The 15,082-nt window shown below is 34.9% G+C and overlaps 1 protein-coding gene across 1 annotated transcript; it reads left to right on the top strand.

Moving 5' to 3' along the window:
• The first annotated feature begins 4,413 nt into the window (after positions 1–4,413).
• Positions 4,414–5,638, top strand: LOC113507238. The gene is made up of 2 exons (XM_026890110.1): positions 4,414–4,732; positions 5,299–5,638. The coding sequence occupies exons 1-2, from the start codon at positions 4,429–4,431 to the stop codon at positions 5,451–5,453; spliced, it is 459 nt and encodes a 152-aa protein (XP_026745911.1). The 5' UTR covers positions 4,414–4,428; the 3' UTR covers positions 5,454–5,638.
• The last annotated feature ends 9,444 nt before the right edge of the window (positions 5,639–15,082 follow it).

The raw sequence follows: 15,082 nt of genomic DNA, 5'->3' as shown, positions 1-15,082 counted from the left end.
CAACACAACATATTTTTTCAATTCGAACCAGTAGTTCCCGAGATTAGCGCGTTCAAACAAACAAACTCTTCAGCTTTATTTATTAGTATAGATAAGCTTGAGCCTCCTTTTGAGCTGACTGCGTATCGCACAAAATTTCTAAACGCGAAAGTATTGTTCAAAAAATGATTCAACTATTTACTTTTCCATTTTCAAATCTCTTTTATGAACTACTTAATTAACTAGTAATTTCCGAGCGTTGCTCAGCTATTTATGTATTGCAGTGTAAACAGTAGTTTTAACCCTCAAACCCCAATCGTGGTAACGCGTGCGAGAGGAGATTAAAAATGTAATTTCCGATGGCGGTGTGGGCACTTCCTTGTTGGAATAACTGTTAGGGCTAGTATACAATGTTTCTATTTTATAGAGAACAAAATAAGATATGATAGAGGTTAAGAATTTCTAGTCGTATCGTTTACCACAAAGCTACGGATGTGTCTCAGGTTTGATGCGTAGGACAAGCTTTTGTGATATCCGCAGATACCTGTTTTGAGTTCTGGTGTTTTTGTTCAAGTGAAGCTGATAGAATGTTTGTAAAAGAAGGTAAGGTAAGGTAAGGCTTAGTGTGGGAGTCGTTTTGTGAAAAAGGTTTGTTCTGGTTGAAAATTATTTGTTGGCAATGTTGATCACGTTTGTTTTGCTTTTTATATAAAAAAAAAACTAATTTAAGCCAAAAACTTCCCTTAGGTAAAAGTTTAAAACAGGTTTTGCTAAAATCACTAGAAATATACACCAAAGGAAATAGTAATTAAATTGACAAAGCAAAAAAAAACAAAGTTAAAAAGACTGTTTCTGAGAGACAAGATATTTGCGATTCTCTATATAGAACAGGAATCCAGTCTAAACGATTAAAATTAGTACTTAAATTGGAAAGCGAAAAAAAATATACATAAAAACTTAGTTAAACATTACTCTGCACGCGGCCTTAGATGCCACCTTATGATGTATTGGTGTGCGCTAGCTCTCGATCTAAAACTTCGATGTACCGAACTCCAAGACTAATAACTTTTTTCGAGACAATGTTTCACGTTTTTCTATAGTCATATTGAACATGAAGTAGGTTTAGTCCATATTTTCATAAGCCACCAAGAATACTGAAGCACAACTTTAAGGTTTTTGTCTTTCTGACGGAAAACACTACTTGTTAATGTGTAGAAGATCATCACCATCATCTTAGCCTTTTCTCGACTATATTGGGGTCGGCTTCTCGTCTAACCGGATTCAGCTAAGTACCAGTGTTCTGCAAGAAGCGACTGCCCATCTGACATCCTAAAGCCCAGTTTCCTGGGCAACACGATACCCCTTAGACTTTCTAGCGACTGTCAGAGATGTATGAATTACAGTAATAATAACATCTTAATGTGTCTAACACATGATACTTAATTACGACGATTTTTTTGTATTTAAAAACGACCCCGCTCCTGGGAATTTTGCTGCGGGGGTGTCCCAAACATGTGAATAACATGCACAAAGACACCCAGTCTCAGAACAAGCGTTCGTTGATCACACAAATTGTTTTTCTACTATTAGATAGACATATGTATATTTAGCTAAGGAACAGTTGTCTGTTAAGCAAGCGAGACGCTTACTCCACGGCATATAGCTGCATCCCTCTTCCACATTTGCAACCTTGTGGCAAAACGTACAACCTTGGTCTAAATGACTATTGCAGGCATAAATCTAGATCAACGTTTTCGAAACGTTCCGACTCGGGGAATCCCCACTTGTTCATAACTCAAATGTGATTTTATTTACGAGTGACATCTATGGTCCATATTTTTGAATTACTCAAATCGTAATAACTAGGCTGTGTACTGTATAAGATGGTTTTAACTTCCGTAAAATATTCAAGTAGTACTAGAATCTTAGAATAAATAGAAATTGTAATCGTTTACAATTGGGTTGTTTAGAGTCTCGTAGCAAAAGAGGTTCGTCTTCGCAGGAGGTTTGTTACAAAGAGTATTAATAGGATAGCCATTGTCTGTGACTTAGATGTTTGTGAAGCCTCTGCAATTTAAGGATGAAATTCCTAAAAGCGGAAGACTTTTTATTAAATACATACCTAAACTAACATTTTCCTGTCTTTTGTAATTTGTCTGCATGCTTACCATAAATGCAGAGGGGGCTTTTGTTGTTATAAAAAAGGTGACGCTGCTACGCTCTGTGCGCGTGCCTCCTCTTTTGCACAATAATAACAGTTCGGTTAAAAGTTCTCTTAATACAAGCACTAAAATTATACCCTGTTTACAAAACACTCAGACACTCAAGGGCCTAACATTATAAGTAGGTGACTAATAAATAGTTTATAATACACATTCCAATGACGCACAAGCGTGACCACAAATATAAACAGTGGTCTTTTATTCCCGACACATAATGAGCAAAGAAAGAGAGTATAATGATGTTGGAGCTATGTCGAATATTCCGTGGCACTTGAGCGATCACCAATACGGGCCGCAATATCGAAATACCTTCGCCGAGGCACGCGTTCACTAGTTCTGTATTAATATCACCCTTAATTACGAAGCTGATGCCGACAGTTTTGCTCATACATACGAACTTCATATCTGCAATATAATATACATATATGTTACCCTTATTTCAAGGCTAAATATCATGTGAATGATGCTGTTAGGCTTAACATGCACTTACTTTTTATCGTTGTAATAATAAATACAAATTACAAGTCACTAATTATTATAAGCGCATATACATAATTGTAATTAAACGTTATAAAAAGTACAAAACAGGAAAATTACGAATGCTACCAGATATCTTTGCAATACATAGAAACACTTAACAAAAGTACCTCTTTAGTATTAAACTGTTTCATGTTTATTAAGAACATTGTTGCATTAAGACTTTGTAATATAAATTCAAGACAAAACAATAAATTCACAAGACTACCCTTATACGTTAAATACCTACACAGATTCGGTTAAAACCTCCAGAATGTATAAAATTGTAATTTAAAAATCAAATAACAAAATCGACTACAGCTTTCTCCCATGAGAAAATGGAGACATGATGAAATTTTACATTTAAATAGATTTAATATAAATCAGAGTCATTCATGTAGAAGATTAGTTTCATTTTCAAAATCTTAAGGGACCTACGATACTTAGTGTGGTGAAGGACTTAGGTCATTGCACGGCATTCTTTCAAATTTTAAGACGCATAAATGAATAAAAGTAAATCTTTAACATCTTATAGAAATTCAACTAAAAAAACTGGAAGCTTACCATGTGAAATGTCGACTTGCAGTTGTGGAAACGGGACGGAACGCTAGATTACGTAGAACGGCATCTCCCTCCCACAAATCAAGTAATATTTTGATTCGGTACCATTAAGTACACATAATTACAGCTTAATAAAAACTTGGATGTAAATTGATCAGTATTTGCGTTTACCCAGAGTTGTAAACAAAGTAAATATTGAAGTTAAATTAAAACAAAATTGACGAGCCGTCAAATTTAAATTAAAAATTTGTACTGCTTAATAGATAAAATGTTTGCTGTAGATCAGAAGGAATTACTTGATTTTGTTTATCTTGTTTGATGTTGGGCCAACGGCAGATGAGACTTGAATTTTGTTGCCTGATTTGAAAAGATTTTCATATCTCTCTAAATGTTCAGAAGATTTTTTTAAGTAATGGAACTAAGTATGCCAATGCCTATATTATGAATGTATTTACTATTTTGTTATTTACCACCTACCAGTTGAATAGAACGGTGGTGAAGAGAAAACGAGAAGTAGGTTATTCAAAAATAACGTATTTAGATGTCGCATTAATTAACTAGGAAAAATATACAATCAATAAGGAAATATTACACCTGCCCCTACAAATTTCTTGAAAAAATCACAACTTGAAAATAATGGTATTGTTGGTTATTTTATACGGTTTTACAGAATGCCTGGATATCATTTTTATACACCTGCCAAATGGATCAGACACAAATCAAACACTGCCTACAGAACTCTCCCATCAAAAACAATTTACTTCGGAGGTATTTCAATGTAATTAAAATTTTGCGCAAACATATCGCTTGTAACGTCGAGTTCATTATGATTTTGTTTGGACCAACACAAATAAATTAACCCAATTTACTTAAATAATATATGTATTTAAATAAAACGATCCTCTCTAACTCATTATTAATTTGCCTATACTAAAAGCATGGCAGTTCAGGAATAGAAGAGCACCTTAAAAATGAAAGAACTTCAGTACTCACACATAAACTCTAATCAGATCGGGTTGATTCATTATCATTTATTGTAAACAACTTACAACACTATAGAGATAGGTCAAGCAATTATCATTTTAATTACAACGCAAATCGGACGATATTCCTTTGTGCATACGGTGATTCATCACGCACTAAGCACTTGATGGTGGAGGGTTCTAATCTCAAGTACTATCAGTCAAGTTATGAGTTGGCTATACAGTATAAATACAACAATAAGAAAGGATTCGGTACAGTTTTCAAAATGAAGCTCCTCGTGCTTTTACTTGTCGTTATTGGTCTGGTAGTGGCAGTGAGTGCCAATGTCGTGCCAGAGGGTGACGTTGAGAGTGTCTACACGTTGGATGCTCAACCCGAAGATCCTGAAGGACTAGTTTATGCTGTAGAAGACTCTGCTCCACCAGCAGTGAGGGTCTTCAACGCTCCTGAAGCCGAATCGAGTCCTGATCGTGAGTTATCCTTTTTTGCACTTATAAAAATACTCATAAATTAAATAAGATTGCTTATAAACTATTATACACATATTAGAGCTTTGAATAGGATAGGTTTTATGCTGTGTTTAAGTTTATTTATGAACCGGTTGACCTAGGAACCAGTGTTGACTATATTTATGAATTATTCTATCTTCTGAAATGTTCTGTAGTACGGAGACCTATAGTATTTTTGTTTCCCGTTCTCCGTATAGGCCAGTCGTCTGCGAACACTGCAAACCAACACAGGGTACCGGCCGCTGTAGGTAGCAACAATGAACGAATATGGAGAACGGTTTGTGAAAATTTCTTAAAAAATTGTCCGTTTTCATTAATACTTAATCCTGTTTATTCGATCCAGTTGTTGGATATTTGATAAACATTTAACTTTGTTAACTATGTTAACTATGTTATTGGTATGTTGTTCACAGTATGTTTATCAGTTGTCTAATATACATAATACAATCTTAGTTTGATACTAGATGGCGCTGTGTGAAAATTATGGAATATAATATTATTAAGGGTTTCTATTTTCTTTGTTACAGAATACGTTGAAGTTTCTCCTTTAGAATCGGATAACTTTTACATCCCAATCCTGACGAGAGCGTGCACCAACTCTGCGTGCGCTTACATTTGCGGCCTCCTTGGTTTCAAACATGGCCGCTGCATTTCTACTACAACTTGCAACTGCTACAACTAATCTATATCAATCCTGAATTTATATGATAACATCACTTTTCCAAAAATAATTTAATTATGTCTCCTACCTTATCTACCATCATCCGTTTTGTTGCTATAAATTTCATCGATTACATTATTAATTAAAATGCATTTTTTTGTTAAATAATTTTATTATGGATTAAAAATAAAATTACTTTTATTTTTGTAGATCCGATTTTTATTTTTATTTCGTAGATAACTCGACCACAGTATTTTTTTTTTATAATTAGCAATTATAAAAAGAACTTTCTTTCTCTCTCTTTCTGATATCTTAACACGAAGATAGAATATACACTTGGAACCACTGAGAAGTGTAACTTTGGTGAAATTATAGTAAGACTAGCTGACTAATAAACATTGTTTTGCCATATTAACATACTAGCTGTTGCCCGCGACTTCGTCTGCGTGATTTTCAAGATGTGAAAAACTATGAAGTTTAATAATAACGATCATCGCAAAAATGTAATGCAATATTGAAAATGAAACACTTTTTTTTACATTTTAAGCTTGCTTTTTTTAAAAAATTATAATGAATCTTGAGCGGCCCAAAGACTATCAAATGTTTGAATCAAACACATTTCATCGTTTACGATACTATCCTGGTGTCAAATATTTCACAGCTGTTTTAATGACTTTTTCTTATTTAATCCCAAAAAGAGGGGCTTATAACTTTGACATATCTGCCTGCCTGTCTGTCTGTGACATCATAGCTTCCGAACGAATTGTACAATTTTAATTTAAACGTGAATTATGTGCGAGTGTTCGTTAAGACATGTTTGACAAATCGAGAAGTTTAAAAATGGGGGGGGGGGTGCAAGTATGGTAAGGTATAACTCAGTCTTAGAACTTCTGCTAAAAATGTTTTACTTTCGAGGGTTTCCATTTTCTAGTTGGGTGGGTTATGATTTTCGAGCACGTCTGTTCTTTGGCCGGCCTACACCTGAAATTGTTAGACGGATTATGAGGTATCATAAAATTATTATTGTACTGTAACCAAAGAGGTAAACCAGAACCATATTACTGAGGCCCCGGTGTCCGTTCGTCTGTCTGTCACCTGGCTGTTTCTCAGGAACAGTGATAGCCAGACAGTTGTTATTTTCACACACTATGTTTTCTGAAGATATAAATAAGATGTCAAATTATTTTTGTGGACGGAGCTGGTGAAGTGAGAGTCGGGCTCGGTAACTGTGGATTTTACATAGTGTTATGAGATATAAGATTTTGCAAAATTGCACCCCGATAAACGGTTTCCTGAAACACGTTATGTTTGATTTTCCTCCTATTATTAAAACTGATCTTCCTCACAAACATTTGGAATATTTCCAAAATAAAAAAGTTGGTAAACGTGTTATCTTGGCCCCTGGTGTTTTGATCATGATTTGCCTTTAAATTGCTGATAAATAAATAGCGTGATAATAAAAAAATATCAGACACCCCTTTTTTGAAAAATTGACAATGACAAAAATCTAAAGTATAGGATATGTGTAATTTGTGATGTTGCGACAAAGCAAAATATGAACATAAAAGTGACTTCATGTGCATGAGTTCTATTTACTGTACCAATTTACAAAGAAAAATTACGTATTTTATTCGTTAACCTACCTGACGATCATTGAAGTAAAATACCTACCGTCATCCCTACTGCATAAATGGAACTTAAATAAAGACCACATGAGGTTGGTTATGAGGTTACGCTGTCGATACTGACAACCAAAATGAATCTTCCAGACATTGTATAACGGATGTAAGTGCTGATAGCTACACGCTATTATCAGCCTTATTGGAGAAATTTCCAAAAATATGTTTCTAATCCTCGTCGGCTTAGCTTTGGGATCTCAAAAACTCATTCAGTCTCGTTCCTTCCCCTGTGTTTACCAGGCTACGATAGAAGAAAATTTTAAATAAGTAGAGATTACAATAAATTGTTAAAGGAATCTTTGGAAAGGCCACGTGTGCGTTCTCTGTAATGGCGGATGTAGACCAATCAAATCGTTAAAATATTGAAAAATCCCAGGTATCAGTAGACATTGTTTTATCAATAGATACGTAATGTCAAAAACCTTCTAGCGTACGCTCTTATTCATTGATAGCTTTGGTCTTATAGATCTTTCACATTGCATACCTATTATGAAGTTTTTATGCAAGTTTTCTGGGCTTTTCTATCCGAAATACTTTTGGCTTATGTAATGTTGCAAATTAAGAAAACATTATTTCATTGTTTGAAAAGCTTTTTTTTGTTTGAAAGTTTGTATTTTTGTTGCTAGTTGTTACAGATGAACCAAGGTAATATAATTAACTGTGTCGTTCAGTAATTTATTGTTATGCATAATTATAGATGAGATCAATGTGAACTACATGCAACTTTGGGTTGAGTGTCACTACGAATTCTTTTATCTTGAAGTAGCATCGCCAACATTACCGAGCTAAAGACATAGGTATATACACCTATCGTAAATAAACACAAAATCATATTACGGCATTCCACATTTGAACTTGAGTAATTTTAGTACACCAATAAAAATAAAAATAATTTAAGTTCCTTTGTTTCAAGAATGTACCGATTACGAAGTAACATTTGCATCAAAAGAATAATAATAAAAGTATTAATAGTTTATGTTTCTTTTATTTTAATTATTGTCGCGCTATTGTGAAAATGATTTACTTTCGAAAAAATATATTATTGCTCTGCCGAAAGTCTTAAGATAAATAGCGTGATGTTTTTTGAGTAAATTGATGACCGTGCTGCCTACTACTCAATGGGGTGAAAATACACTTCATAATTGTATTACACGATGTTACGGGTGAGTCTAAAAATTTAAAACTTTACTGCTCATGCCCCCTGCATAGTAGCGTTATGGTTTTTGTATATTTGTTGTATCATGTGTACGATAAGCTTCATGCAAAATTTGAACGAAACATATTCAGTAGTTTATGAGATAATTTGATATTTGTGTATAGATATAAAAGGCTCCTGCTCACCCCCTGTAACGAAAAGCGAGATAATAAGTAAAAAGTATGTTGACCGGACCTCTTGTTGATATTCTCTGAAAATATGAATCAAATCTATCCAGTACTTTCCGAGATCTTTCCGGACATACATACAGAGAAACAGACAAACAGACAAAAATTCTAAAAATCATATTTTCGGCATCGGAATCATTCGTAGACCACCCTCCAATTATTCTTTTTAAAAAATATTCAATGTACAGTTTTCACTTTTCTACAATTTTATTATATGTATAGATTAGTTGATCATGGAGGCTTGAAATTTTAGGGTTGTTTGTATTTTTGTATGCTGAATCAAAAAAAAAAGGTTGAACTGCCCTTAACATTTAGAGGGATAACAAATAGATGTTGTCCGAATCTGTATTTCAGATCTGATCCCAATACGCACACAAAATGTCATGAGAATCGGTCGAGCCGTTTCGGAGGAGTTCAATTTCGTACACCGTGACACGAGAATTTTATTCATCAGGAGTTAAATATCTGTAAACAAAATATAACTCTCCCCCTAAACCTACAATACATAGAAGCTGTTGTATATAAAAGACAAGTAATGCCAGACCCGTGTGGCATAAGGGTCTGACCTTGGCGAGGCAGATTAATGATGTCGTCACATCCGACCAGGTATCGCGTCGCTAAGTAAGAGAGATTACAACACTTTTTCTACCTGTGTGTTGGACGTTATTCTGCCAGTGCGATATTAAGACCGCTCACTTGAAACGCAATTTGATATTTGCTTAATTACGGTACCAGTCATTTTGTATATTTTTTCTACGCTGACTAGTAATAAAGTTTATGTTAACAAATGGCTGAGTTATGCCAGCTTAAGTTTATTGACAGAAAATAGATATACCTAAAAAAACAAAATAGAACAATGTTTCGGAACATTGTTCTATTTTTTTTTTATGTTTTCGGCAATACAGTTCCGGTAAATATATGAAAATAAATTCAAATGGCCACTGCTATATGGCCATTCGCTAGAAGAAGATACATTAGAAAATAGTAATGAGTGACTTTTGTTCAGTGTCAGACAAAATTAATCAAGTAAAAAATAACTTTTCTAAGGAACATTCCAGAACACACCATAGAGCAATAACGTAAACAATACTCTGTTTTCTAAGTTGGCTGGTAATAATGTTCATGTAAACAAAAAAACAACACCTGACGCAACATTGCTACTCGCAAAAAGTACATGCATAAACGAATTACCCAACTAACAACGAAATAGGTTCTATTTCAAACGAATAAAAATCGAACGTTCGTTCTTTATTGAAATTTGAAAAAATTTGCCGTTCAGTATTGTTAGAAGCTGGCTCGGAACGAGAACGAAGTACTTCAACATCTGTGGCAGATTAACTAACCAACAGTTTGATCGTAATAGGTAATAATTCCGTTAAACGTCGGCCCTGTTGTCTTATCGTAATGGTAACAGTTAACGAAGATCGCTGGATCTTGTCTAGGCTTTGAAGGGAATATTTAAACAGCCGGTTCTTTACTAAAATCGATTTCTTTTTTGAGTTGCCTCGTCTCGAGTTTTTATTCCATGATCGTTCATTTTCATTCAATTTTATTATTTTATATTTATATTTATAAGCTTCTAGAAGTCTCAAGAAGACTCAAATTATTTCAGACAATAACTTAACACGATAAGAATAAAGACTTATACGACGAAAATGGTCAAGACAAACCGCAAATTAATTTCGGTAATGGAATAATCTGCTGTCTATACAAGCGGACTTAGCCAGAAAATGCGATGTATAGATAGGCTAAGGTATTCCTGTCTGTAATCTAAGTCTAGCCAGGTCGGAACTCATTTCACGGCGACAGCGTGCCACGGCAAATTAATTATTTCCCAACGTTAATTGCGGCCGGGCGGGACAAAATCTATAGGAGTTATCGTCGATTTTATGGAAGATTTTAATGAAAATAGCTTATGAATTTGTTTATGTACTCTTGTTTACAGCCGCTTGATTAGATTTCAATTCGTTTTGGAGTTTAAAGAGATCGGTTTTAATTGAGGAATTACTCATGGGCGGCTACTTTACACGGGTTTTGGTGCCGTTTATGTTCGTAAAACATTCTACGTATTTTATAAAACGATTTTTAAACTAAGCTTACACGAATACTACATAGCTTTGTCATTTTCGTCGCAGTTTATTTAGCTTTTAACGCATCGATATTTAGTGACTGAAGCCCGAAGCGTCACTGCGCTATTCATCTAATTCCGTTTCTAATTAAATTAGTGTTGGGAAATGAAGATCTCTAGAATAGTGTATGAATTATAAATACGTTGAGCAGGCAGCACGTGTAGCCTGATATCCATTCATATTGGATGACCTGTCACAAATGTCTACATTGTTGGTATCTGGGGGCGTATCATCAAGACTTAATGCCATCAGAAGATTTGATTGACTAGAAGTTATGTTTGTTTTGCACTGACAGTTCCAGTATTCGAGCTGTAATTATTTTTAACCGACTTTGAAAATGGCGGTTATTAATTTGGTCGATATATTTTTGTGTGTGTGCTCCAAAGACGCCGAGATTGCCTAACTGAAATTCGTGATATTTTTTTAAAGATAGCTTTCGCATGGAGCAGTTCTCTTTGGTTTTAGATGACAAATTTACATTTATCAATTTATGAGACATCATGTAGGTTTAATTTCTTAATCTTCTTACTCTTTTCTTTTCTTATTATATTGAGAGCCTGTGCGAAATAGTAAAGTATGACAAATTTGTTAGGGTAAAATAAGTTCATTTTAGCCTAACAAAGTCATAAAACTCAACTTACGCCCACATAGCAAAGCCTAAACGATGAGATTGTCTGTATCGTATCGCGTTACCATCGTATGGGCTCGTAAACGACGCTGGTGAATATGGGTCTCATAGATCGTACTAACGATTAATGCTATCATAATCACGTGTGAACTACGAAACTTAGTGCATGTTAGTAAGTGGCTCATGTTACAGGGATCATGTTTTTGGCAAGGTTTTCTCGATTAACGCACGTGTAATATACATAATATAAGTGATAAAAAAAAAACAAAAATAATGTTAGTGAGCCTAGGACAGGATGCAGCACCCAAAATATTAGAAACATGAAAATTTGCAGCAAAAATTAATTTACTCTTTTGCGGTCTACTGCTGGACATACGTAGGGGGGAGACCTGAAGTAGAACTGCAATAAGCGGTCCTCCGCCTTCCACATCCCAGCTGAGCCAGCTATGTTTCTTAGGCCATCGATCCATCGGGCTGGAAGCTGCAAGTATCCGATTAAACAAAACAACTACAGGAATATATGAAAATGATGAGATTTGAATATCGACAATACAAGTTTGAAGAGTTTCCATAACCAGGCATTTAAAGGGTATAGAACGGGGACTCGATTCCACAACTTCAACGATCATACTTTCAGGCTACCTACTGTATTAACACTGGTATAACATGCAGAACTATATTTCATTTGTTCAGTTTAAATTGAGTAATGACGTATATAACATGCCTGTCGTTTGCGGTTTGTTCTAAATCTATGTATGCTATTACTATAATTCCATCAACGTACCTAAATTCACGGTATTTGTTTTAAATAGATAGGATATTCCAGGGTAGTTTTATTTGTATAAAGCAATGTGGACAGTTATATTTTACTATCGAATTACAAGATTACAAGAAAATACCATATAAGTTTATACTGCCAAGATTTTATACCTAGTTTTAAGCATCATAATTGGCAATATAGTTATCGAACCATTCGATCAATAATTTCGGTTAGTTCACGTCAAACAGTCTGAGTCCCGAGGGAAAAAGTTAGAAAATAACGTGTCCAAATTAATTAAAACCCACTCGCGAAATCCCCATTGGCGTACCTGTGAAACAAACTTGGTTTCTGAAACATTATTTGTTGGCGTTTTGGGTGAGCTTCGAATTTCGGAGGTCGTAGGCTACTAATTCAGTGTACGTTGATTTAGAATGGACCGGTGGTTTGAGTGTCACACCGCATGTACAGTACTCGTGGCCGAATTGTGTATCGGGTTGATGAACTTGGTTCGGTTGAGCGCAAATAATCATAATTCTCTTAATTCAAATATCCATTGTTTGAATGTAGAAAAATAGCAAGATTAGCTCACTGTTTTACGGTTGGGAAGACGACATTGGACAGTGGTAGGCGTTTGAGCTTGAAAAATGTAGCATAATAAACAATCAAAAACTTTCTTTTTATAATAATGGTTAAAATAATTCCCTCGTGTGTAGGGAAACGGGTACAAAAATCATAACTATTAAAGAACACAACCTCTTTATATAAACACCTTCAAAATGTTTCATTCTAAACCAAAACTATACTTAAAAATACAAAAGAAGAGATTGACACATATTTCGTTTTACAATACTTGTATTGAATCTGATATTTCACACTAGATATGAATCATAAACCGATAATGTTGACCAAGAATGTTGATAAAGCGCCAAAGAAAGGAAATAACCTCCGCGCTATCGGTCGGTTCGCGAACGAAATTGAAATATTTGCGCTCAGATTGCTATTTGCCTTTGAGGATAGGTCTCGGGTACATCTAAGGCTTTATCCAATGACTCAGACTAGGTAAGTCTCAACTGAACTCAAATAAATGTATTGGTTAATGTAAAATAATGTGCAGGTCATAAAGTATTTATCTTAGGACTTCATAGTCTGATTTTCCTAAACTCTGTTTCCAAAAATTTGCAGACCTGCAGAATTTTTGAAGTAACTTATCTCGGCAATAATTCCTGAAATCATAAACAAACACATAACGTTATTCAACTTTTGTTTCTTGACATGTTTATTCATTTGGGATTGAAATTGCACCCTCACTTACGTTGGCAAATTCACCTTAATTTAGAACAGGATTTCAGGCAAAGGGTGAGTGAATAGCACGAGATAGTTTGGTGTCACGTGCAGCTCTCAAGGGGGAGTGTAATCGTTCACAGCTCGTTACTGATGGATTAGATCTCACGGGATAGGGGCTGCCTTATTACCAGTTAACGAGCATATTCCGCCATTAAACTGCATTTGGTCGTTCAGGTATTTACGGCAAGCCTCTATCACACTACTGTGAAGGTAAAAGTTTGTTGGTGTGTTAATTTTTTCCCGCTTCACGTTAAAACTGATGGAATATTTTAAATTCGGGATGGAGGTAAAATATTTTCCTAAAGCAGGTAAGACCGTTGGTTAAAGCTAGTTGAAACTAAAACATTTACTTTACAATGATAGCACAAAGGAAAGATCCCGCAAAATAAAACCATCATAATAAAGTCGATCCAAATGTTCGTACTCAATGAAAATCCACAAAAGGCTGGTAAGTTTACAAAGCCGTATCATTGCATTTAGTTTGGCCGGACTCAGACATAGGTTACTTCCGAAGCCGTGAATGGAACCTGCGGATAGTTTCACTTCATACCGTCGACCACACATCAGTAGCACATTGGTAGCAAAAGCTCCTTTACGTGAATGTAATAATGTTGAAGTTTCTATGTTTTTGGATAGTGGTCTTGTGGTCCACCGTACAAATATATGTCGGTAAATTATTCAGCTAGTCACAGTTGTCGTGTCTTGTGCAGTGTGTGCAACTTCGTGCACCTTGTTTGCGCTATCGAAAACAGAAGTTTGCTTCGCGTTCCGTTCAATTTGTGCATGAATAATGTTGGAGCTCGCATCTTGTGTTTGTTATTATATTTTGTTTGTTGTTGCTGTTTTCTTTTATAGTTTCCGTGTAAGCTTAGTATAACGTACGATGGGTAAAGAACTAATATTTTCTAGATGGTTTAAGAGCTGGTAATAAATAAGAACATTTGAAATATCGTTAAATAGTTCAAATTCAAAAAGGTATAAGTATCTAATATGAAGTAATTGTGTACAACATAAAGACTTAGTCTTGATAGCAAAAACAATAGGATTTTAAGTAAAACACAAACGTTATAAACAAATTGTATCGCCACACTCAGTAAAATTGTGTACTCATGGTTTCCCTAAGTGAATTTATCCAAGTCGGATCGCATTTTTTGCGGCACAGTATTAGGAATGCTCCTCGCGTAGTCACGACGTTAACAAATGAACAGCTGTGGTGCTCGTAGCCTATAATTAAATTTGCTAAGGTAGCGTTACCTGTAGATATAGATGCATTTAATTGTGGTACAGTAATTAAAATAATTCACATATGCTGAAACAAGTCGCTTTATAATTTGAAAAATACTTCGAAGGGCTCATGACGTTTTTTGGCCTTTGTTTCTGCTTCATAAACTTTCACCATGATTTCTCTGATAGTTAAATATTGTAGAACGGGTAAATGATTAGTCTACACCATAGCCTTAGTTTATTCAGTTTTTATTTCGTGTGAGCAAACAGTTCTCCAGTCATTCATTTACTCACTTTCCAAATATTCTTGAGACGTAATGCGCAGTTCTAAAAGTCATTCCCGTAGAAAACAATCGACAAAAAACTCCATATGTCACAAAACTAACGCGTCGTAATTAAGGTTATAAATATATCTACATAGGAAGGTAATCCGAAGAGTGTAATTCTCTCTGTAATCGAATACGTGAGTTGTCAGGCGGTGTGTTTTCCTATTGTGCCACTTA

The sequence above is a fragment of the Trichoplusia ni genome, chromosome 2 (genome assembly GCF_003590095.1).
Source record: "Trichoplusia ni isolate ovarian cell line Hi5 chromosome 2, tn1, whole genome shotgun sequence".
Lineage (NCBI taxonomy): Eukaryota > Metazoa > Arthropoda > Insecta > Lepidoptera > Noctuidae > Trichoplusia > Trichoplusia ni.
This window is presented reverse-complemented; position numbering and strand designations above follow the sequence as displayed.

Excerpts from the sequence above, each read along its gene's own strand:
- LOC113507238 (XM_026890110.1), top strand. The coding sequence starts at position 4,429 with ATGGTGGAGGGTTCTAATCTCAAGTACTATCAGTCAAGTTATGAGTTG. Across the intron at positions 4,733-5,298 it reads AGCCGAATCGAGTCCTGATC|AATACGTTGAAGTTTCTCCT; the intron begins GTGAGTTATCCT and ends TCTTTGTTACAG.